The sequence below is a fragment of the Balaenoptera ricei genome, chromosome 14 (genome assembly GCF_028023285.1).
Source record: "Balaenoptera ricei isolate mBalRic1 chromosome 14, mBalRic1.hap2, whole genome shotgun sequence".
Classification (NCBI taxonomy): Eukaryota; Metazoa; Chordata; class Mammalia; order Artiodactyla; family Balaenopteridae; genus Balaenoptera; species Balaenoptera ricei.
This window is the reverse complement of record NC_082652.1, coordinates 85,983,582-86,008,088: the sequence shown is the minus strand read 5'-3', so window position 1 is coordinate 86,008,088 and position 24,507 is coordinate 85,983,582. Positions and strand designations below refer to the sequence as shown.

The 24,507-nt window shown below is 34.9% G+C and overlaps 1 protein-coding gene and 1 long non-coding RNA gene across 2 annotated transcripts in view; one reads left to right on the top strand and one right to left on the bottom strand.

The window, feature by feature from the left end:
- The first annotated feature begins 5,590 nt into the window (after nt 1-5,590).
- LOC132347573 (uncharacterized) overlaps nt 5,591-24,507 on the top strand; it is a 40,902-nt gene continuing 21,985 nt past the window's right edge. Inside the window, exons 1-3 of the long non-coding RNA XR_009497231.1 lie at nt 5,591-5,643; nt 9,100-9,167; nt 9,652-9,747. This is a non-coding gene — a long non-coding RNA (uncharacterized LOC132347573). The remainder of the gene's footprint in view (nt 5,644-9,099; nt 9,168-9,651; nt 9,748-24,507) is intronic.
- CCDC102B (coiled-coil domain containing 102B) overlaps nt 9,086-24,507 on the bottom strand; it is a 217,116-nt gene continuing 201,694 nt past the window's right edge. The window contains exon 8 of the mRNA XM_059894188.1: nt 9,086-9,139. Within this exon, the coding sequence (XP_059750171.1) occupies nt 9,086-9,139 (54 nt within the window). The remainder of the gene's footprint in view (nt 9,140-24,507) is intronic.

The window sequence follows — 24,507 nt, the reverse complement described above, 5'->3', positions numbered from 1 at the left end:
TGCGGGCCTCTCACTATAGCAGCCTCTCTTGTTGCGGAGCACAGACTCCAGACGCGCAGGCTCAGTAGTTGTGGCTCACGGGCCTAGTTGCTCCGCGGCATGTGGGATCCTCCCATTACCAGGGCTCGAACCCGTGTCCCCTGCATTGGCAGGCAGATTCTCAACCACTGCACCACCAGGGAAGCCCTCACATGACTTTTTTAATGTATTTTTTCCACAACTTTTTTTAAATTGAAGTATAGCTGATTTACAATGTTGTATTAATTACTGCTATACATCAAAGTGACTCAGTTACATACTTTTTTAATATATTCTTTTCCATTATGGTTTTTTATAGGATACTGAATATAGTTGCCTGTGCTATACAGTAGGACTTTGTTGTTTATCCAGTCTACATATAAAAGCTTACATCTGCTAATCCCAACCTCCTACTCCATCCCTCCCCCAACCCCCTCCCCCTTGGCAACCACCAGTCTGTTCTCTATATCTGTGATTGTTTCTGTTTCATAGGTAGGTTCATTTGTGTCATATTTTAGAGTCCACGTATAAGTGATATCATATGGTATTTGTCTTTTTCTGACTTATTTCACTTAGTATGATAATCTCCAGTTGCATCCATGTTGCTGCAAATGGCATTATTTCATTCTTTTTTGTGGCTGAGTAGTATTTCATTGTATATATGTACCACATCTTTATCCATTCATCTGTTGATGGACATTGAGGTTGCTTCCATATCTTGGCTATTGTGAATAGTGCTGCTATGAACATAGGGGGTGCATGTATCTTTTTGGATTAGAGTTTTGTCTGGATATATGCCCAGGAATGGGATTGCTGGATCATATGGTAATTCTATTTTTAGTTTTCTGAAGAACCTCCATACTGTTTTTCCACAGTGGATGCACCAACTTACATTCCCACCAACAGTGTAGCAGGGTTCCCTTTTCTCCACACCCTCTCCAGCATTTATTATTTGTAGACTTTTTGATGATAGCCATCCTGACTGGCGTGAGATGATACCTGTCATTTTGATCTTCATTTCTCTAATAATTAGCAATGTTGAGCATCTTTCCATGTGCCTATTGACCATCTGTATGTCTTCTTTGGAGAAATGTCTATTTAGGTCTTCTGCCCATTTTTGGATAGGGTTTTTTTGTTGTTGCTGAGTTGTATGAGCTGTTTTTATATTTTGGAAATTAAGCCTCTGTTGGTCACATCATTTGAAAATATTTTCTCCCATTCTGTGGGTTGTATTTTCATTTTGTTTATGGTTTCCTTTGTTGTGCAAAAGCTTGTAAGTTTGATTAGGTCCCATTTGTTTATTTTTGTTTTTATTTCTATGGCCTTGGGAGACTGACCGAAGAAAACACTGGTATGATTTATGTCAGAGAATGTTTTGCCTATGTTCTCTTCTAGGAGTTTTATGGTGTCATGTCTTATGTTTAAGTCTTTAAGCCATTTTGAGTTTATTTTTGCGTATGGTGAGAGGGTGTGCTCCAACTTTATTGATTTACATGTGGCTGTCCAACTTTCCCAACATCACTTGCTGAAGGGACTTTTTCCCATTGTATATTCTTGCCTCCTTTGTTGAAGATTAATTGACCATAGGTGTGTGGGTTTATTTCTGTCCTCTGTATTCTGTTCCATTGATCCATATGTTTTTTTGTGCCAATACCATGCTGCTTTGATTAATTTAGCTTTGTAATATTGTTTGAAGTCTGGGAGGGTTATGCCTCCTGCTTTGTTCTTTTTCTTCAGGATTTCTTTGGCAATTGAGTCTTTTATGGTTCCACGTGAATTTTAGGATTATTCTGTTCTGTGAAAAATGTCAGTGGTAATTTGATAGGGATCACATTAAATCTGTAGACTGCTTTGGGTAGTGTGGCCATTTAACAATATTAATTCTTCCAATCCAAGAGTATGTAATATCTTTCCATTTCTTTGAATCATTTTCAATTTCCTTTATTAATGTTTTACAGTTCTCAGTATGTAAGTCTTATCTCCCTGGTCAGGTTTATTCTTAAGTATTTTATTTTTGGGGGTGTGATTTTAAAACGTTTTTGGTTTTTTACATTTCCTTTCTGACATTTCATTGTTGGTATAAAGAAATGCAACTGATTTCTGTATGTTAATCTTGTATCCAGCTACCTTGCTGAACTCGTTTATCAGTTCTAGTAGTTTTTGTGTGGGGTCTTTAGGGTTTTCTATGTATTGTATCATATCATCTGTATGTAATGACAATTTTACCTCTTCCCTTCCAATTTGGATACCCTTTATTTCTTTTTTTTTGTCGGATTTCTGTGGCTAGGACCTCCAAGACTGTGTGGAATAGAAGAGGTGAGAGGGGCATCCTTGTCTTGTTCCAGATTTTAGTGGGAAGGCTTTCAGCTTGTCACCAGAGTATTATATTGGCTGTGGGTTTGTTGTAAATAGCTTTTATTATCTTGAGATATGCTCCCTCTCTACCCACTTTGGTAAGGGTTTTTATCATGAATGGATGTTGAATTTTGTCAAATGCTTTTTCTGCCTCTATTGATGATCATGTGGTTTTTGTCTTGTCTTTTGTTTATGTGGTGTATCATATTGATTAATTTGCCTGTGTTGAACCATCCTTGTGAACTTGAGATGAATCCCACTTGGTCATGGTGTATGATCTTTCTTATGTGTTGTTGATTCAGTTTGCTAATATTTTGTTGAGAATTTTTGCACCTATATTCATCAAAGATATTGCCTTGCAATTTTCTTTTTTGGTGATGTCTTTGTCTGGCTTTGGTATCAGGGTGATGGTGGCTTCACAGAATGTCTTTGGGAATGTTCCTTCCTCTTCAATATTTTGGAAGAGTTTGAGAAGGATCGGTGTAAGTTCTTTGTATGTCTGGTAGAATTCACCTGTGAATTCACCTGTGAAGTTTGGTCCTGGACTTTTGTTTGTAGGGAGTTTTTTAATTACAGGTTCTTTTTTTTTTTTTTTTTAATTTTTATTTATTTATTTATTTATTTATGGCTGTGTTGGGTCTTCGTTTCTGTGTGAGAGCCTTCTCTTGTTGCGGCAAGTGGGGGCCACTCTTCATCGCGGTGCGTGGGCCTCTCATTATCGCAGCCTCTCTTGTTGCAGAGCACAGGCTCCAGATGCGCAGGCTCAGTAATTGTGGCTCACGGGCCTAGTTGCTCTGCGGCATGTGGGATCTTCCCAGACCAGGGCTCGAACCCGTGTCCCCTGCATTGGCAGGCAGATTCTCAACCACTGCGCCACCAGGGAAGCCCTACAGATTCTTTTTTACTTTTAGTGATTGGTCTGTTCAAATTACCTATTTCTGCTTGATTCAGTTTTGGTGGGCTGTATGTTTCTAGAAACTTGTCCATTTCTTCTAGGTTGTTGAATTTTGTTCATATTATTCCCTTGTGGTTTTTTGTATTTCTGCAGTATCAGTTGTTATGTCTCCTTTTTTATTTCTTATGTTGTTTATTTGGTTTCTCTCTCTCTTTTCTCCTCGGTGAGTCTGGCCAGAGGTTTGTCAATCTTGTTTCTCCTTTCAAAGAAACAGCCCTTGTTTTTATTAATTTATTTTCTATTTTTAAATCTCTATTTCCTCTCTGATCTTTATTATTTCCTTCATTCTGCTGACTTTAGGTTTTGTTTGTTCTTCTTTTTCTAATTCTTTTAAGTGATAGGTTAGGTTAAACAGGCATTGTTAACTCCATTTTACAGATGAGAAAACAGACACTTCAAAGGATCAGATGAATTGCTTAAATGTCTTATGCATGTCTGACAGTTTCCAACCCTCTCCCCTGTAATTCTGGCAGGTCTAAAGTGAAAGGTCTTTTCCAATCCACAGACTTGCATATGACACTTAAGTCATGTATTCATTGAAGCCACTGTTTCTCACCTGTGAAGTGGAGAGTCTAATTTCTATCTCATAAAGCAGGTAAGATAGTGCCTATAGGCCAAAAAAATGAAATCCAATGTTAATATTACATTTGTATTCCAGCAGCCCTTTCTTTTTTTTTTCTTTGAAATTTTTACTTTTATTACTGATGTTTCTTTTTTTTTTAACATCTTTATTGGAGTATAATTGCTTTACGGTGTTGTGTTAGTTTCTGCTGTATAACAAAATGAATCAGCTATTCATATCCCCATATCCCCTCCCTCTTGCGTCTCCCTCCCACCTTCCTTATCCCACCCCTCTAGGTAGTCGCAAAGCACCTAGCTGGTCTCCCTGTGCCATGCAGCTGCTTCCCACTATCTATCTATTTGGTAGTGTATATATGTCAATGCTACTCTCTCACTTCATCCCAGCTTACCTTTCCCCCTCCCTGTGTCCTCAAGTCCATTCTCTGAGTCTGTGTCTTTATTCCTGTCCTGCCCTAGGTTCTTCAGAACCTTTTTTTTTTAGATTCCATATGTACGTGTTAGCATACGGTATTTGTTTTTCTCTTTCTGACTTACTTTGCTCTGTATGACAGACTCTAGGTCCATCCACCTCACTACAAATAACTCAATTTTGTTTCTTTTTATGGCTGAGTAATATTCCATTGTATATATGTGCCACATATTCTTTATCCATTCATCTGTCGATGGACACTTAGGTGTCTTCCTTGTCCCGGCTATTGTAAATAGAGCTGCAATGAACATTGTGGTACATGTTCCTTTTTGAATTATGGTTTTCTCAGGGTATATGCCCAGTAGTGGGATTGCTGGGTCGTATGGTAGTTCTATTTTTAGTTTTTTAAGGAACCTCCATACCGTTCTCCATAGTGGCTGTATCAATTTACATTCCCACCAACAGTGCAAGAGTGTTCCCTTTTCTCCACACCCTCTCCAGCATTTATTGTTTGTAGATTTTTTGATGATGGCCATTCCCAGCAGCCCTTTCTTATATCACTGTGTTTTATTATGTGACTTATTCTTTAAAATTTTTCCTGATTACATTCTCTTTAGAACAAGTGTTTATTTCTACTTCTAACAGAAAATAATGTAGAATTTGATACTTGCTGTTTCTCTGTTTCTTTATCTGAGGCATCAGTGTGGCTACTGAATAGGACAGATCTCTTTCACATTACTTGTTGCCAAAGATTGATACCTCACTCTAATAATTATGGTTGAAGATGGACTCAGGAGTATTTTTTCCCAGTAGAATACATTCATTCAAAGATGAGATATGTTCAAATAAGAACAATATTACATTCAGTATACAAACTGTCTTCCTAGTTAAACTTGCCAAAGCTGTTGTTGCAGAAAAAATTAAGTCTTTGTAGTGTTTTAGTTTCTTTGGTGGACACAGTGCATATAGATGTATGAACACATCTTTAAAAATTACTCTTTTCTAGCCAGCAGAATCATCCTCAATGAGAGCAGAAATTTTCAAATGTTCCTTCATTAGTTATGTTCCCAGATGAATATAAATTTTAACCTTCATCTGAAGATACAGAAACCAGATACTTGGAGGTGATTTCAGAAAACATTACTGTCTTCACAACAATATATAAAAGGGAGAAAAATATGATGTGTACTTCTTTAGAAATGGATCATGCCAACAAGATGAAAATATATTAAGATTAAAAATAACCATTCTCATGCTTTCCACTGCATTAGGTATGATGTACCCTAAGTTCAGCCACAGTGAAGACAGCAGTACGCCTACCAAGGTGAGAATGCTTTGGAGGTCATTTAATTCCCCACACCAATCACAGACTACAGTTTTATTCGTAGGAGTAAGTGAGGGCCAGGCCAGGGGGCACACAGAAGGTCTTTGCATTTTGGAGGGAAACGTGCACAATGTATATGTTAGCTCGACACTGATCTTTGAAGTCTGTGTAACAGCTGCTCTTGGGATATGTAGACAGTACCATATCTTCATTAGTTTGATTTAAAATCAGCTAACAGCTCATTTCTTCCATGCATTTTTTATAAACCTCTGTAAGAGCAGTGCCATAAGATAGGAATTATATTTTCTGTATATATCATTTCATATTTGGCATAAATAGGTGGCACTTTGCAATATAATACTAAACATTCCCCACTGTGATATCATTTCTTTAGGGTGTTCAATATAAACTATGCTTAAGTGACTATAGTTCTATTTTAAAATGTTTATATTTGAAACTGGTGCAAAGGGGTATTTTTAAGACAGCATTGGGGTTTCTTCATTAATGTGGTTATGAGTATTCTAATTTATGAAAATATTTAGATTTCAGTTTATTAGAGTTTTCTAATATTTACAATATTTTCGTTAAAATGACAGATAACAATGTTTAAAGTGAAAAATTTCTGTCGTTTATTTTATGGGTTAGTGCCTATCTTTTTATATCACAGTATTGTGTTCCTGACATTTTTTAGTCTAACATACGGGAGTTTAAGGTGTGTACTGTCAGGATTATTATTATAAAATGCTGTTTAGTAAAAATGTGAATAATCTTAGAGAGAGATTTCAAAACAGGTAAGAAAACATACCCAATAGGAGGTTATAGGTTTATGTAGTTGAAGTCAAGGGCAAGTAGTATTACTTTTTAAAATTTTTCTGGGAGGCATTTCCAAGACTTCTTTAAAATATATTTTCTTTTTTGCACAAAAATTTTCTTTCTAAATATTTTCTCTGAAGGAAATTGCCTCTTAAAAAGTAGAGTGAGATGAATAAACTAATATTTGCTGCATATTTATTAATGTATAAGAAACATCTGACACAGCACATGACATTATTTTATTCAGTCTTTAAGCGGGTGTTATATAGTTCTACTATAAGTAACATGCTCAAGGTCACAGAAATAATAAATAGCAAAGCTTATCTTCTGATTTAGCTTGAGGAATATAGGTAGGAGTGAAGTCTAATCAAAAGTTGCTGCATTCGTGGTATCTGACTTGTCTGCAAAAATGATGGCAACAACGTCTAGCATGTCCCTATGTGCACATATGGTTCTTTCCATAAAGCCATGGGGTCAATCTCCTCAACTCTTGAACCTGGGATGGCCTAGTGACCTGCCATAGACTCTGACCAATAGAATCTGAAGGAAGGGGCACTGTGTGACTCCCCAGGGTGATTCCTCAGGGCAAGGGAGAAGCCCAACAAGCAACAGCCATTTCTCACTCCAGCCAAAGTATCAGATATAGGAGTGAGGTCATTTTGGACATTCCAGAGAGCTCTCTGTGGAATGCAGATGCATGAGTAACCCTGCCACCTCTATGTGAAGGAGAAGAACCACCCAGCTGAACCTAGAAAATCCACAGAACTGTGATAAACAATAAATGTTTTAGGCAATTAAGTATTTGGGTAATTCACTTTGCAGCAATAGAGATCTCAGACACTGGTATCTGGAAGTGAGGGGCGGCCATAACAAAATAGGTGGCATTGGTTTAGGGACATCAACAATTAGAGAATGGAAAGATGGTGAGGAAGCTGTTGGTGTGAAAGGATGGTCACTGGAGGCTGGAGAAAGGGAGACATTTATGCGTTGGTGCAACAATTAGCATTAGTGTCACCTGTGAGAACATGGAACCTATAACAAGCATGTAATAAACCTGTGGGTCGAAAAAACAAGATTCTCAGGCAGAATGTGAAATTGAGAAATGTCTTCTTTTAAGAGAAAAATAAGTGAAAGAGATTATTCATTTTTCAAGCAGATTTTAGAGGAAATAGAGAAGGGAGTTTCAAAGTAAGAAACTGTCTCCAGGTAAAGATAACAAAAAGTGTTATGGCCAATTTGCTTTTAAGAACTAAGCAAGACTTAAGACAGGGCTTAATAGAAGTTTGAAGGGTGTGGCTGAGATGAAAGCCCATCCTGGGGCCCACACCCTTCACCAGTGCATATGCAATGGTCAGTGGACGGCCGCTGGTGGGCCTCTTTGTCCCCAGGCCTTAGAGTTCCCACCAGTCAGAGAAAGACACAGGCACGGAAGGGAAGGCTGGGTGAATGATGAAGCCTTTTACAAAGAGACAAGCTGGATGATCAGATGAGAGGAAGCTTTACTTACAAATCGATTAGTAAATTTTCATTCCCACTAATGGGAAAGGAGGAAGACCAGGTATAGTATTGACTGAGTTAAATTTTACAAGTAGGCTTCATTTGGAAATAGCTATGTAAGATTATATAGGGTCTTTTCTTAAGGTAAATTTATTTATCTCAAAAAACTAAACGTAAATATGAAGCAGTAAACTATACTATATAAAAAGGTCTCAAATATTCCTCTACGTACAATTTTATACTTTGCTTTTGTTTCATCCAACTCAAAGGAAATCATAGCTTTATTTACACCTGATTTATATCTAGATACTATTGTACTTGCCAGTGCTGGAGGGCTTTTCTATGACTTTACTGCAAAATGTCTACCCAGATAAAAGTCAAAAGCCCTCTTAGTTTCTGAGGTGCTTGTTGCTTTTCCTTAACTTCAGTCACAGGTGATCTATTACTTTGAGAGTATTCATATCAATTGGAGTGCAAATCTTAGCTTGCTCCTTCAGTCTCTTTATAATGCAAATTATAGTGTTTGTTTGACACCTCTGTCCACTTTTGCCTTGTATGAAGAATTATACCAAATTTATTGTTACCTCTCTGGGGTGAAAACATTTTTCACACAACATGCCACCCTTACCACATAGATTGTGAATATGTGTTTAATGTCTATCAATTACTTAAACCGTTACTTTTTCTTAAGTACAGTGATTCTCTTATCAACTACCCAGCAAATTGTATTGTTTACAACTTCTATTTTCTTGCAGGTATTATAACTCTTTCAGTTTATGTGAAATGTATTCTGAAAGCTCCTTTTGCCTTTCAGAAATTTTACACCTTTAGAACTAGAGTTGCTTTTAAATGATATTTAAATTGTCTTTATCATAACATGTAACATTTATTGGGGGGAAAAAACAATAAGAGCCAAGAAGCCCATAAATTTAAGTACTGAGTACCTGTAAGTTTCTTTTAATATTTCTACTTAAATATCTATAACATTATTTTTGTTAAGAAAATACGAGAAAAAAAGGACATCAAGATTTCCCTATCTAAGATCTTGATCTTGAATTTGACATACTTTGTGAAATAATTACCAGTTTTGTAAGTGCCTGAGTTTAATTTCCAAGTTTTCATTTGTTTCTTTCTATTCATCCAAAGATCTCTGGAGCTTATGGATCTGATTCAGAAAATCATCAAGCTGAAAGCAAAATAGAAAATGCTTCAAGGTAAGATGATTGAAATAAGAAAATCCTTTTAAAAGCAAGCTCTGTTTTGCATGACACATTCTTTTTTGGTATATATACATGAATGTGTAGGAATACTTATTTTTAATTATAGAATTAGTTCATATACTCAATAATAAAATAAACATCTACATGGAGTCTAGAATTTGACAAAATCTTTTCTATCTAGGCACTCCTCCCCCATTTCTAACCTGGGCTCTCCTACCTTATTCTCAAGATTTTGAAAATAGTTTTACATATTTGCATGTGTGTATTTATATATATATTTAAGTATAGTGTATATGTTTGCATATACATATGCTAAGTGTATATGTGTACACTTATATAGACACACACACATGATGGTACAAATAGACGTATTCTTTAAAATGTATTCTTTTATTTGTTTTTAACTTAAACATAAAAAAATGGGTATTTATGCTCTATGTAATCTTCTAATACTTTCTTTTTTAATTCAACTGCTAAGACTCATCCGTATTGGTGACTCTCTGTAGCCTCTTTGTTCTGGTTTACCAGATCGTACTGTATGATGGTGCCATGACAGTACACCACCCTCCTGTCCGTAAGTATTAGACTGTGTGCAGGCTTGAGCTGCTCTGAACACTCTTGTGTAGATCTCCTGATGCATATGTGCAAAGTAGTCTCTGGAGACAGACATACGTAGGAGGAGAATTGCCAAGTTATATTTTTTAATGTTTAATTCTTCAAGATAATGCTAAAATGTCTCCCAAAAATGATTTACTAACTAACTTACCTCCCAAAGTCAGTTAGATGGGATCCTGTTTGAGCATGCATATCTTCGCCAACACTTGGTGGTGTGAGATGTTAAAACTTTTGCCAATCCTTGATCAATAAATTATGGTTGATATCTCTTTATATTTTTATTGGCTCAATGATTTTCTTCTTTTGTTCCTGTTCAGGTCTTCTGCTCATTACTCTATTTGGAGCTCGCTCTTTTCTTTTTTATCTGTACATGTTTATGTTATAAACTCGATACTAACCCTTTGTCAGTTATAAGTGTTCCAAGTATCTTCACCAAGTGTTATCAAGTTTATAACTTATTTTTTCCATTTTATTTAAGAGCCCTTTGGATGAATAATAGTCATTTTATTAAGCAAAATTTATCAACTTTTTTTTACAGTTAGGATGTATTTAATAAAAGTACTTCCCCATTCAAAGCTTAGAGAAGTATTTATTTTCAACTAAAATTTGTTAAAGATTTGTATTTGTCATTTAAGTCCTAGATCAAGATGGAGTTAATTTTTGTACATGATGTGAGGTAGATCTCCAATTTTATTTTTTCTATATATAAACACATTTCAATAGGTGTTTAATTAAGTTGCCAAGTTGTTTAGCCTGAGTGGAGGTTCCATGGGGTAGGTTTTAGTGTCTTTCTCTTCCTCACAACCAATATCTAGCAACCATATTCCTCCAATTGAATATTTCAAAATCTTGTGGAAATTACCATGCATATGCAGCTTCAAGACAAAAATCTTGCCTCTCCAAGCAGACTGCTGAGCTATGGCACTATAGTAAAATAAGGTTAATAATTTCAGTATTTAATAAAATTGTAAGGATAATCAAATCTTCCTCACCTTGTGCAAAGTCAAATTACTGCTAAATATGAAAACGAATCCCAATTCTCTGATCCCTTGGCCAGTGTTATTCAAGTTAAATAATTTTAAACATTAGAAAGAATTATATAGAGTTGAGTTGGCATTATTATTTTCCAGGTGAAAAAAGCTATTTCTCTTCATACCCTCACCATTCTATAAACGCTTTTCATCAATTAACTCTCAAATATTATTTTTATTTCTGGATGTCAAACTTTCAGACATTTTTATTAATACACACATTTTTTGACATCCACAATTCTTAAGTTTATATATACACCTAACAGAATTACTTTTATATACATAATCCAAGTTTACTTTCTTACCATCAAAGTTCTCCCTTATCTAACCTGTGCAGGTTTTTGTGGACCTCACTTTTCCTAGTTTATAGATAAATGTTGAACCAGAAATTTTTTTTACAGGTATTCTACATGTATTTTTTAATAAGCTTATGTTGGATTTAATCATTATATTTTACATCAAGTTATTCAAATCAAGTGTTGTCTATTTTGCTAGATAAATGTTACAAAAATATTAAAGTACAAACATGTCTATATATATTACTTAAAAGTGCTTATAAAATTCTTGTAGGCCAGGCATCCAGACTAATTTTGCTTCTTCAGATACAGTCTTGCATCCGATTTCATTATTTGGGGAGAAATCAGGATGCTCAACGTTCATGCCTCATTAAAGATTAATTTTCTATCAGGATAAAAATTAGAAGAATAAGGTAATAGGCTAATAATGATTGACTAATTATTCTGGAATGTCAGATTATTTCACATTTTCATTTTCTTTCAAATATCTACTTGGAAAAAACCCACCTATTTGGCATTACCAAGGGCAGTTCCCAAATCATTTATTTAATGAATGAGAAATGTTATCTTTTTGTACTTTTTCTTCAATTTATAAATTTTCAGCTTTTCTATCACTTGGGATTTTAATATAGGAATACCAATATGGGATATATGGTAACTACTTGGAAAGCTTAATTACAGACGGGTATTATTAGATATTTAAGGAATATTTTGGTACAACTATAAGAACAACAGAGTTTAAGTAGAATATGATACTTGTTATTTATTATATTTGAAATTGGAATAACTGGAGTAAATAAATTTTGTAATGCATTTTGGAAATGTATACCAAAAGTTTTAACATTCATATTTTTAAAAATTCATGTATTGAAATGTCTGAAAAATAATATCAGACACCTAAAAGCTCTTTTTGCACAAATATTTTTCATTATGTTCATGAAAAAGTCAAACTGACCTGATTACTGAAAGTTTTATGTTTAATTATAGTCCATCACTCTGACAGAACATTCTGCAGACATTAAAATGTTTAATTAGAATTCATAATGCTATTTTATGATATTTAACTTTGGAAAAAAGACTCACAATATTGTGAGTAATGCGTGACATTTGTTATGTAAAATAGCATACAAAGAAAAAACCAAAGTGATACAAAATACTGGTGGAAGTGTTATATTTTCTAAATTTGTGTTAAGGATGTTGAAAATGCAATGGAAAATGCCCAAGGTGTAATTCAGACCTCACCTCGAAGACTTGGCTAACATCCAATTCTGATCTTATCTCCCCACTTGACAGACCCCTCAAGAGCTCCCAGTGCCCAGATGAGCACATAAACCCTCCTCTCATTTTCTCTCTCATATTACCTACCAGGGTAATCCCAGGTTTTATTTTGTTCTCCAGGACCCCTGAACTCTTTGTATTTTTTAGCCCACAACAGGGTGGGTTTGGTGGCAGTCATGGTGCTCATTTTATTTCTTTTCCCATGCCTTTGCTCACATTCTCTCTTCTCTATGGAATAGACCACGACTCTACTCCTAAAATCCTTTAAAACAGGCTTCTTAAACTTTAATACTCTATAAATCACCTTAGGATCTTGTTAAAATGCCAATAATGATTCAGTGGGTGTCAAGCAGGGTTCATGAGTTTTCCATTTCTCAAGTTGCCAGGTGGTACTGATGCTGCTGGCCCTTGGAACACACTGAGTAGAGGTCAGTACAATTACCCTGGCCCAAATGATGTAGCTTTTCTTAAATTCTCTGTTATTGAGCTTAGGCGGGCTGCAGTGGATGCAGCCACAGAGCCATGGAGTCGGAAGGTCCTGGCAGGTGGAGGGGAAGATAGAATAGATTCCGAGGAGGGTGAAGGAGAGGAATCTGCAGGCCCTAACTGCAGCCAGGTCTGTGGAGAAGAAGGGCATAGGGAGAGTGACCCTTTACTACTGGTGGGAAGATACTCCACCAGCTCTAGCATTAATTTGGACAAATAGGAAAGGGACCAAGAGAATCTGGATCCTCTCTTAGAGGTCTGTGCTGTTTGGATTGGTGTTGACCCAGTGCCTTCAAAAGTGCCTCTCTTTCCTTAAAACCTTTAAGAACAAATAGGACTGGAGTAAAGGCAAAGGTCCATCCTTCCCTAAGAGGGACCCAAGGCCACATGCACTGGTCAAGGCTGATCTGGAACAAAGTAAGTTTTTATTTTCCAATCCCCAGACAAAATGGTGGAGTAGAAGGACCTGAGCTCACCTCCTCTCACAAAAACACCCAAATCACAACTAACTGCTGAATAACCGTTGACAAAAAAGGACTGGAACCTGCCAGAAAAGATACTCTACTTCTACAGGCAGAGAAGAAGCCACAACGAGATGGCAGGAGGCGTGCATTCATGATACAATCAAATCCCATACCCGCCGGGTGGGTGACCCACAGGCTGGAAAATAATTATATCACACAGATTCTCCCACAGGAGTGAGAGGTCTGAGCCCCGTGTCAGGCTCCCCAGTCTGGGGGTCTAACATCAGAAGGAGGGATAAATTAGGAGGTTGGGATTAACATATACACACTATTACATATAAAATAGATAATCAAAAAGGACCTACTGTATAGCACAGGGAACTCTACTCAGTACTCTGTAATAACCTATATGGGAAAAGAATCTGAAAAAGAATAGATATATGTATAACTGAACCACTTTGCTGTACACCAGAAACACAACATTTAAGTCAAATATACTCTAATATAAAATTTTTTAAAAAGCAAAAAAAAATATTTTAAATTTAAGAAACCAAAATCTTTACCAAATAAAAAAATAAAAGTGAAGAAAAGTTTTTATTTTCCTCATTCACAGTTATAAATTCTGATATTAAGTAAGGAATGAACTGTTGATGAAGGTCTTGTGACATTTAGTGTATTCTTAGGCATTTAGGTTGTGAAAAGCAAATAAAAGCCTCTTCACATTCAAAACAAATACTCTGCTATCTCTGTTGTTTACCTTTACCCTTGATCTTAAAGTTATCAAACTAAATTATAATAGTCATCATCTCTCTCTCTCACAGGCTGTGAGCTTCTTGAAAGTGCTGCAGATACGCGCACACACACACACTGACTTTAACTTTCCCTGTTCCCACTTGTGCACCAGATCACATGCTCGTTCACCTACTCAAGGACACACACAGTTTCATCAATACACGGTGCTGGGACTTCCCAGGCGGCGAAGTGGTTAGGAATCCACCTGCCAATGCAGGGGACACGGGTTCGAGCCCTGGTACAGGAAGATCCCACATGCCGTGGAGCAACTAAGCCCGTGCGCCACAACTACTGAGCCTGCGCTCTAGAGCCCGTGAGCCACAACTACTGAAGCCCGCGCGCCTAGAGCACGTGCTCTGCAACAAAAGAAGCCACCACAATGAGAAGCCCACGCACCGCAACGAAGAGTAGCCCCCGCTCACTGCAATTAGAGAAAAGCCCACGCGCAGCAACAAAGACCTAACACAGCCAAAAATAAAATTTTTAAAAAGTACACGGTACTCTCTCATATATCTTCCTGTTTCTTTCTCTACTTGATCCTTCCCATCAGGGGCTTTGTATTGACTGTTCCTTCTGCCTGGAACCTTCTTTCAACAGTTATCTGAATGATTAACTTTCATTAACATCTTCCATGTATTTATTCAAATCTGACACCATATTTAACATTGCAACCTATACCCAAAGCAAGAACATCAATTTTTTTTCCAGCAGTCGTATGATTTATATATAAATTGTCTCCGTCTCTCTCCACTGGAATGCGAATTCCATGCAGAAGGGATATTCATTTTATTCATGTATAGATTTCAAGTGCTTAGAATAGTCTTTGCATGTTTAAAAAAAAGAATAAATTAATGTTGGGTAGGCTAAAGCAACAGATGCCCTTCCACTTTTGTTAAATATCTTTGCCAAGAAAGAAGACCATAATTTGCAAATTCTATATCCATAGTATCCTAAAACTTTCATATGCCAGATAAATTCAGTTCAATACTTACTGTTGAGCACAGAATAATTGCTTTGTTCCTACTGCTACTCTGGTCAGGCCCTGGCCAGTCTGGCTGAAATCTGGGTAGATTCCCAAAAATTTATGATTCAAGAAAAATGTTTACACCATGTATTATAATCTGATCAAACTGGCAGTATAATAAGGTCCAGCTATCATCTACGACTTGGTAGTATGGAGACAACAACTTCAGCTAAAAAGGACTTGCAATTCCTGGAAAATGTTAATCTCCATCATTGAAAAGAAAGGAAAATAAAATGACATAAAGGAAAGACTAGAAAAAGAAAGCCTGTTAGGTGATGCAGACAATAGCACATAAACCCATTTTTATTTTTATTACATACATCCTTACCTAAATCTAGCTGGAAACCATTGATAATCAGTTTTGATACATCTTTCCATTAGCAATTGAGCGGGACCCATGTCACAGAAATTGAAGTGACATGTTTAGCATTGGGTTTTCTGGCAACTCTTTCTGGCCAACCTGCTCCAACTCTGCTCTAGGGCATCCACAGTGGGGTGTCTTTATAATCTCTGCAGTTTGGAATTTGATTAAGGTAATGAGGAAAGATGGCACAAATTCAGATAAGTGTCCTGTTCACAAATTCCCTAAACCCAACTCATGTAATGTAGAGCCTTTGTAAGGAATAAGTGAGCATGACAACTTGCTGACTTTAAATAATTAGTACAGACTAATTTTCCAGATATTTTTAATTGGAACTGAAATATTCGGAACCATTTCATTAAGGATTATACCACAATATGCTCGTCACCTAAAAAAAAAAAAATCATTAAAATCAACAGGAACATTTTACTAAAACTTCCTGGTGATCTCTGATGGAAAGTGGTTGCCTTTTGAGAAGTTTGCTAAGTATATAGCATGTGTTACATGATTCTACATATATTTCAATGTCAGAATTAACTTCAAGTTATTAAATATAATATCTTATTGCTACCTATATGGAAATTATTGGATGATTTATATTCAGTGACACCAGCTAATTCTTACTAAGGTATTCAAAATTAAAATGTGATCTCATTTTAACAGAATACTAAATGTTCTGTGGTCTTATAATCCATGATAATAGGTGTGATTTACCAGAATTATTTATTAGTTTCCTTACTGGCCTTCTTTTTAAATACTTATGTCACTGAATTTCACAGGCCTTTCATGAAACTGGCTACTAAATTTCTTCCAAGTACTTTCCACGTAAAGTGAGTAGATTTATTGCCTACCAGACAATTGTTAAAATGTTTAAGAAATGTTAAACAAGTAATAAGCAGGGCATAAATGTAATTGCTGAAATAATTTACTAAACTATAAATTTTCTAATGAGCTAAGGTAACATTATTATAAGCTAATAATAATGCAATTATTATAGATACAGGGTTAATGAAACTACTATATCTCAGGTGAATGACAGAATTAAATTCTTCAGAGCAAAAGGAATAAGTTTGCTTTTAAGTGAATGGTTCAACTGAGTAATTCGATAAAGAATGACACATGGTTCAGATTTGAGAGATTCCCATTTTAAGGAAACTATATTTTGGGAAACCTGGAGACAGTTTTCTCTAAGTGGACCTTACAGTGAATGAATGATAAAAATTACATTCCCAAAGGTTTTATTGTCATCTTAGTGACCAAAACAAAACAAACAATAACAAAACAAAACAAAAAAACCAACCCAGAATAATTTTCCAAGTAGCTGTACTTTAGTGCCAGTATTTCCTTCTCTTTGGGAACACATGTGGATAAATCTGTAATAAAGCTCAACATTCTTAGCAATAACAAAAGTATGAAAACAGGAACAGAAGAATTAGAAGAGAAGAATAAATCTGGAGAACTTACACTTCCTGATTTCAATACTTAACTAAAACTGTAGTAATCAAGCCAATGCTTTACTGGCAGAAGGATACACTTTTATTCCATTGACCTAAATGTCTATCAAGAGTCCAGGGTTAGCTGGATTTTGATATGGGTGTCAAGATACTTCAGTGAGGCAAAGAATTATCTTTTCAACAAATAGTTCCAGGACAATTAGATATCCACAAGCATAATTTTGAATTATGCTCACCTCATTTATAAAAATTAACTCAAAATGAATCATAGACCTAAATATATCTAAAACTATAAAACTCTAAGAAAACACGGGAGTAAATCTTCATGACATTGAAATAGTCAATGTTTTTTACACAAAACAGCAGAGCACAAGCAACAAAAGAAAAAATAAACAAATTGGACTTGTTTAAAATTATTTCTAAAAGTTTTATGCTTCAAATGAAACTATCAAGAGGTTGAAAAGACATATATGTAATGAGAGAAAATATTTGCAAATCATGTATTTGAGTAGGGATTTATATCCAGAATATACAAAAAAAACACAACTCAATATTTTTTAAAAAATGGACAAAGAATCTGAATAAGTTGTTCCCAAGAAAATATACAAATAGCCAATTAGTACATGAAAACAAGATTAGCATTATTAGTCATTAAGGAAATTCAAATCAAAACCACAATAAGGTACCACTTCACCTCCACGAGGTTGGCTGTAATAAAAAAGATGAACTCTGACAAGTGGTGGTGAGAATGCAGAGAAATTGGAACCCTCAAACATTGCTTGTGAGAATGTAAAATGGTACAGCCACTGTGGAAAAGAGTTTGGTGCAAGGCAGAAATAGAGACACAAACATAGACAATGAACATTTGGACACCAAAGGGGGAAGGGGGGCGTGGGATGAATTGGAAGATTGGGATTGATATATATACACCAATATGTATAAAATAGATAACTAATGAGAACCTGCTATATAGCACAGGGAATTCCACTTCACTGTACGATAGAAACTTACACAACATTGTAAAACACCTATACCCCAATAAAAAAAAAAGTTAACATAGTTACCATATGATCCAGCAATCCAAGGGAAATAAAAACATACATCTACACAAAGCTTGTAAATGAGTGTTCATAACAGCATTATTCATAGGAGACAAGGAGTGTAACAACCCAACTACTCATCAACTGAAAAATGAAGAAAAAATGTGGTACATCCATGCAATGCACTATTATTCAGCCATACAAAGAATGAAGTATTGATCCATGCTACAATATAGATGAACCTTGAAGACACTATACTAAGTGAAAGAAGCCAGTCACAAAAGGCCATATATTCTATGATTCTATAGAATATAGAATCTATAGAATAGGAGTTACCTATTCTAAAATAGGTAACTCCACAGAGATAGAAAGTAGGCTAGTGGTTGCCAAGGGCTGGGGGTATAGGGAGAATGGGGAATGACTGATAATGGGTTTGTGTTTTCTTTTTTGAGATAACAAAAAATGTTTTAAACTTAGATTGTAGTAATTGTGGGACAACTCTATTTTACTAGAAACCAATGAATTGAACACTTTAAAAGTGTATATGAATTAGATCTCAATAAAGACGTTAAAATAAACACAATAAGAGTAAATATGGCATATATTTCAGTTGCTATGATATTTATATATTAAGCCAAATCAAAATTAATTCTAGGGTATCTACAATAGAATTAAGCCAATTGAGTATATCCAAGGATTCCAGAGCTATTAAGAATGTTATCTTAAATAATAGTATCACTTGATTCTAGAATATTTCATTGCTTTGTCTCTATATAATGAACTTTTGAAATATTCAAGAATTAGATGGACTTGATGCCTTAATAAGTCTAACAATTATTGGCATTGCTTTAACATGTATTGACCTAGATAATCTTATGTGACTATTTATATACAAAGCATTCTATTAAACAGTTTATTTCAGCTCAGAGTTATTTTTCTTTTCTTTTCAATAAATTAAACCAGCATCATGGTCAGTGGGAGCTAAGCACTTGACATCCGACAATACTGATGATTCTTAATTTATGTCCTGAAAGACTAATACTGAGTATTTGTTCAGGGTACCATAGCAACTGTAGAATCAAAGCTATGATATGTGACAAATCTGTAGTTGAGAGAACACTTCAGGATTCCATTGGATCACCTGGGGCAGCAATATTACAAGTGTTTATGGTGTGGTTTCTTGATAAGGGACACTTAATTGGTGTTAATTTTATCTAAATTACAGACTATAGGGCATTTCCATATATTTCCATATATTTCCATAGAGTAGAAAAGTCTCATCAAGATGTGTGAGAAAACACTAAGTGTTATTTAATTTGTAACTGGTATCTCACAAAGGTTTTGATACTGATCTTTATTAAAACTGACTTCAAGTTGCATTAACCTGACCAATATGCTAAAGTGTTTGCGCAGAGAATAATAATATCTTGTCTAACATCAAAGGAAGACAAAACATTGTCAAATGATATTAATTTTCATGACAACAGCACTTGTATTTGGTCAGCACCATGATGTATATATTTCCCACTTACCTCTTTGAGAATCTGAATAGTAGAGAACACTAATAAAGTACCTAGGGAACAAACAATCCTTCCTTCCCTGTTTTATTTTACTCAACACACAACAGATGTCTGCTTTCAGAAGGAAGCTTTTTAAGAGCACTGGGCTATGTGCCTCTTTGCCTTTGGATATTGGAGTGAATTCCAGCACCATGAAACTTAATGAAAGAAATGAAATTGCCATTTTTGTCCCAAGTTTTAATCTTTTATCACAGGTCTTGAATCACCAGGCTTAATCTCCAACTAATGTTGAACATGGGTATAAAAATACTGTTATTCCTTGTTATTTCAACCAAAAGAAAAGGAAATTGCAGAAACATCAGTTACAGAAATGCAAAGATGAAACGTGATGAGAATTGTAAAACTCTTAAAGGAATGTAAACATTAAGAACAAGAATATTCAGTACAAAACTACTCAATTTTACTTATTATAATAGGATTTGGAAACTCTTCCTCATGGCTCTGTACTCTAGCAATTCAGCCTAGGTATTAAGACAGTGCCTGCCACCCTATAGGCCATCTACACAGGTGACAACCTGCTAGTGAGTCAGAAAAATCTGTTTCTACAAATATGTGGTGAAACCTTTATAAAACATAGAAAATGGCAATCTTATTAAAAGCCACATGACTTGTATCTAAAAAGCCACAAAGAAAAACAAGTTAGAAACTAAAGGAATATTTAAAAACCAGTAATTACTCTTAGTTAATTGATTACAACTAAGGCTCAAGCTCTTATTAAAACAAGAATTAGATATCCAAAATTAGAAAGAGATACAATGTTATTTCAAAATAAAATTCATGAGAAGAATAAGTAGAAAAGAAAAAGTCTTCAAAAATATGTTTTATAAATAAACAGACTACAAAAATACAGTAAGATATGTATGTTAAGAGAAGGGGAAACAAGTGATATTTTTTGATTGATAAATCGAAGGACTAATGCTTAATTTCCCACAGAGGATAGGGAGGACATCATAATCTAATAATCAGTTTTTATTCAGAAGAAAACCTCTAAGTGTTTGAAAAGGACTATAATGATAAGAGGGATAATTATAATGATAAAAGGAAGAAATGTTTGCCTCTATCATACAAATATCTTTCCAGATTACAATTTTCCAAAATGACAAAAACATATGGAGTGGAAGTTACTTACCCTGCAACTTCTCCATGAATGAAACTGTTTCACTTATAGGCACCTAACTGCATTTATATGGGTTGCTTTCCTGCGGTGGAAAGTTAAGACGGAACAAAGTCCTTCTTTCATTGAATAAGATTCAAATAGAAAACTTTATAATTCAAATATTATACTCTTCCTTTAAAGAGAAGATGCAAACTGACTTGGGAATGAACTTCTGCATACATAACCTATAAACATGGTATCGGCCACTTCTTATGGAAGTTTCAAAGAACCAGAAGAGATTCCAAAAGTGCAATGTTTCTAAAAATGTTTCTGAAACAGAAATGGACACCTCGTTATTTGTTGAATTATATTTAAGCTTTTGAGTTCCAAACTTCTGCAACTGTCTATTATAATTTTGGTTATTTTGTAACTGAACCAACAGCCATATCATTCCAGAAATCTCTTCACCAAGAAACTTTGATTAATTTCCTCTGAATAATTTTGATGACTGTTATCGAAAATAGTCTACGGTTATAGCAGTAGCTGGATTGCTTAATATAAGAAAAAAAGTTAATGATACAGTAGGATAAGTGTTTTAAAATATAGAAAAATATTTAAATATTTTGTTTTACATATTTCCTAGTAGAAAATGTTTAAGATCAACTTAGCTTAACAGTGATGATAGGGAAAAATCTATTTTAAATAACAGCGAGGGATAAGTAAATGGAAATGTAGTCATGATTTACAAAATGTATACAGTATGAAAATTTGAAGAAACTATTTCTTCCCCTAAAGAGTAAGTAGAATAAAGCTGGCACACTTTAATCGCAATGCATCCCTGCCATCGTAGCCTTAGTAACATTACGAAAGTCAAAGGAGACTTAGTGCTGATGGAATAAAGATGGAGAACAGAGATGTAGAGCACATTTCTTAAAACAGAATTCTAATTCTGTACATATGAAAACCAATGAGACGGTAGTAAGCCTTCTTTCACTAGAGTAACGTTCAGATTCCAAAATTTCAAAATATTTCCTTGCACCTTTCTTTGAACATAATCACTGCCCACCATCTGAGTCACTAGAACCAACTGTAAACAGATTTACCTGCCATTTATTTTGTACTATCAAAACAAAGACAATATAGTAAAAAGGGTGAAACACATCTTTAAGTCATTATGAAAGCAGTTTTGATCGCACAGACCTCCAGAAAAATTGTCTAGGACCTTCAGAGTTGAGAACTGCTGGTTTAAATAATGTTTTCCCAATGAAGTACATTCTAAGTTGGATGAGTTCAAACATGATTGGTTTACTTTGCATTTGGCTAGAAGTTTCTAGAAAAAGTATGAAAAAATATTCTCAAATATCTGATTCAAACCTCCTTGCATATAGGTTATATATATAAATGAGGAAGCACATTATCCAACCTGGTGGAGAATGAAGGCTTCTCATATTTAGAATATCACACAGCAACACATGCTTTAAAAGCTACCAGCTTGGAATGCTGCTGTCCAATTCATCTAAGAATATCTGTAAATAATGGAGATTTCTTCCACTAATAGTGTGCAAGTTCTAGCACATTTAGCCTCCTGATAAAGAACTATTAGGTAAGCAAATAAATGAAAGCAAACCGACATGCCCTGAATGCATATAAATTAATGAAGTGGGAAATGTACTGGAAAAATTCCTGAATCTATTGGTCATCCAACAGGCTATTTACTGCCTTTTTTTTTTTTCCCTCAACGTGCCCATTTTGCCCTTCAAACCTAGGTCATCAAGTGAATACATCCCATGTAGATAGGCCAATGTAAGACTTTTTACAGCTACTTCGTGAAATAAAGATCATGCAACTCCTTGGAATTCCAATTTTTCCTCAGTTTGGATAAACATAAACTGATTTAACTATTAATACCTTAAATATTCGATATTTTATGTAATAGAGACTTCTAGTTTTAAAAATAAACTGTAAACATCAAAGAAATATTGCATTAGCTAAAGACTACAATTCAGAATGTCCTGGGCTATTTGTTTACTTTTTGTTATTCAGGGAATTTTGTGAAAAATTGCCATCAATATAAGATACCACTATAGTTACTGTACTTGCATAAAAAACAGCCCTACTTCTCCTAAATTTAGGAAGGCAATTATATTTCTCCTTTTGAAGACACTGTATTTAAACTGAGGGTTTTTACCAAAGAAGACCATATTCTGCTAACAGACAATATGCTATAAAGTATTTAATTTTGTTTACTTAGTAATTAAAAGGAAATGCAATTTGTTCAGTAGTATAGACACTGAAGTTAAATGTTATACCACTAGAAATGTTTAACTGACTACAGACTTAATAGACTTTTAGCATGTAAGATTTTTAGGGATTTTAATAGACTTTATTTTCTAGAGCAGTTTTAGATTTACATAAAAATTGAGAGGAAAATAAATAGTCCTCATGTAGGCCCTATGCCTGCCCCACACACATCCCCACCCCAGTTTCCCCTATTATTAACATCTTGCATTAGTGTCAAACAGACAAAAGATAATGTCATCTTGAGCAAGGCTGGCAGTTATGAGGGTGGTGATAAGTGGTCATTTTGTGATATATTAGGAATATAGGACTTAAAGAATGTGAGGATTGATTTAATATGGAATAAGTGAGAAAGAGAGGAGTTAAAAATGATTAATTGTTTTGCCTGAGTAATGGAACAGCTAGAGAAGTGGGTTTAAAGATATAAAGTTGAGAATTGTCAGCCTATAGATGGCATCTAAAGCCCTGAGGTTTGAAGATATCACCTTTGGAGTGAGTGTAGGTAGGCACAGAATAAATGAAAGAATAAGACACTCACATGTAGAACTGAAGACATGAAGAGAAATCAAGATTGAGATCAAGAAGGGCAGAAGAAGGTGAAACCCAAGAAACACTGATTTTTCTAGACGCCTAGAGAGTACGTTACTTTAAGAATGGGACTGATTGTGTCAAATTATTATGATATTTTGAGAAAGATGAAGCCCAAGAATGGAGCACTGGCTTTAGAAGTATGTAGCACATTTGTGGCCTTAAGAACTTTTCCATTGGTAAAGAGGCAGTGGTCAGAAGTATCACTGCTGTGATTAGAGACAGAATGAAGGTTGTGAAGATAAGAAGTTAATATATTTCTTTCAGGTTTTTTTTTTTTTTTTTTTTTTTTTTTTTACTGTAAAGGGAGTTTAATAATAGCAAAAATGGAATGTGTACTTAAAGGAAGTTCATTTACAATATTTTATATATAAAATCTTTAAATATACATGTATGTGTATATATACATGAATATATATATACTTGTGTATGCTTTATATATATAGGCTGACCACAGATAGGAACTGAGAAATTTCATCCATAGTATCAGATATGTAAGCAGGATGCAATGGTTCCAACTGATATAGCTAATTTGGTAGATTTGATGGTGAGAGTGTGTAAATATTCTGTATTCCACATTCCTGTTTGTTTTTGTTTCTCAGTAAATTCAGAAGAAAGATTATCATCTGAGAATATGGAGGAGTGAGGAGGGATTAGAATAGAGATAGGAAGTGAAACAGTCATTTAGAAAAGTTAATGCTGGAATACTAAGATGCTGCTTGAGACTAGTGATCGTGAATATAAACCAAGACCTGTTACCATAGCACTAGGTTCTTTAGTGCCACATGCACAGCTGATGAAGCAGAACGTTGCATTTAATGATGAAGCAGAGCTCGAGTTTTACAACTGAATGTCTACAAAGGATATGGGGGCAAGGAAATTAAGGTATATGCAGTGAAGGGAATGTAGAGACATCACATTTTTGGACAAG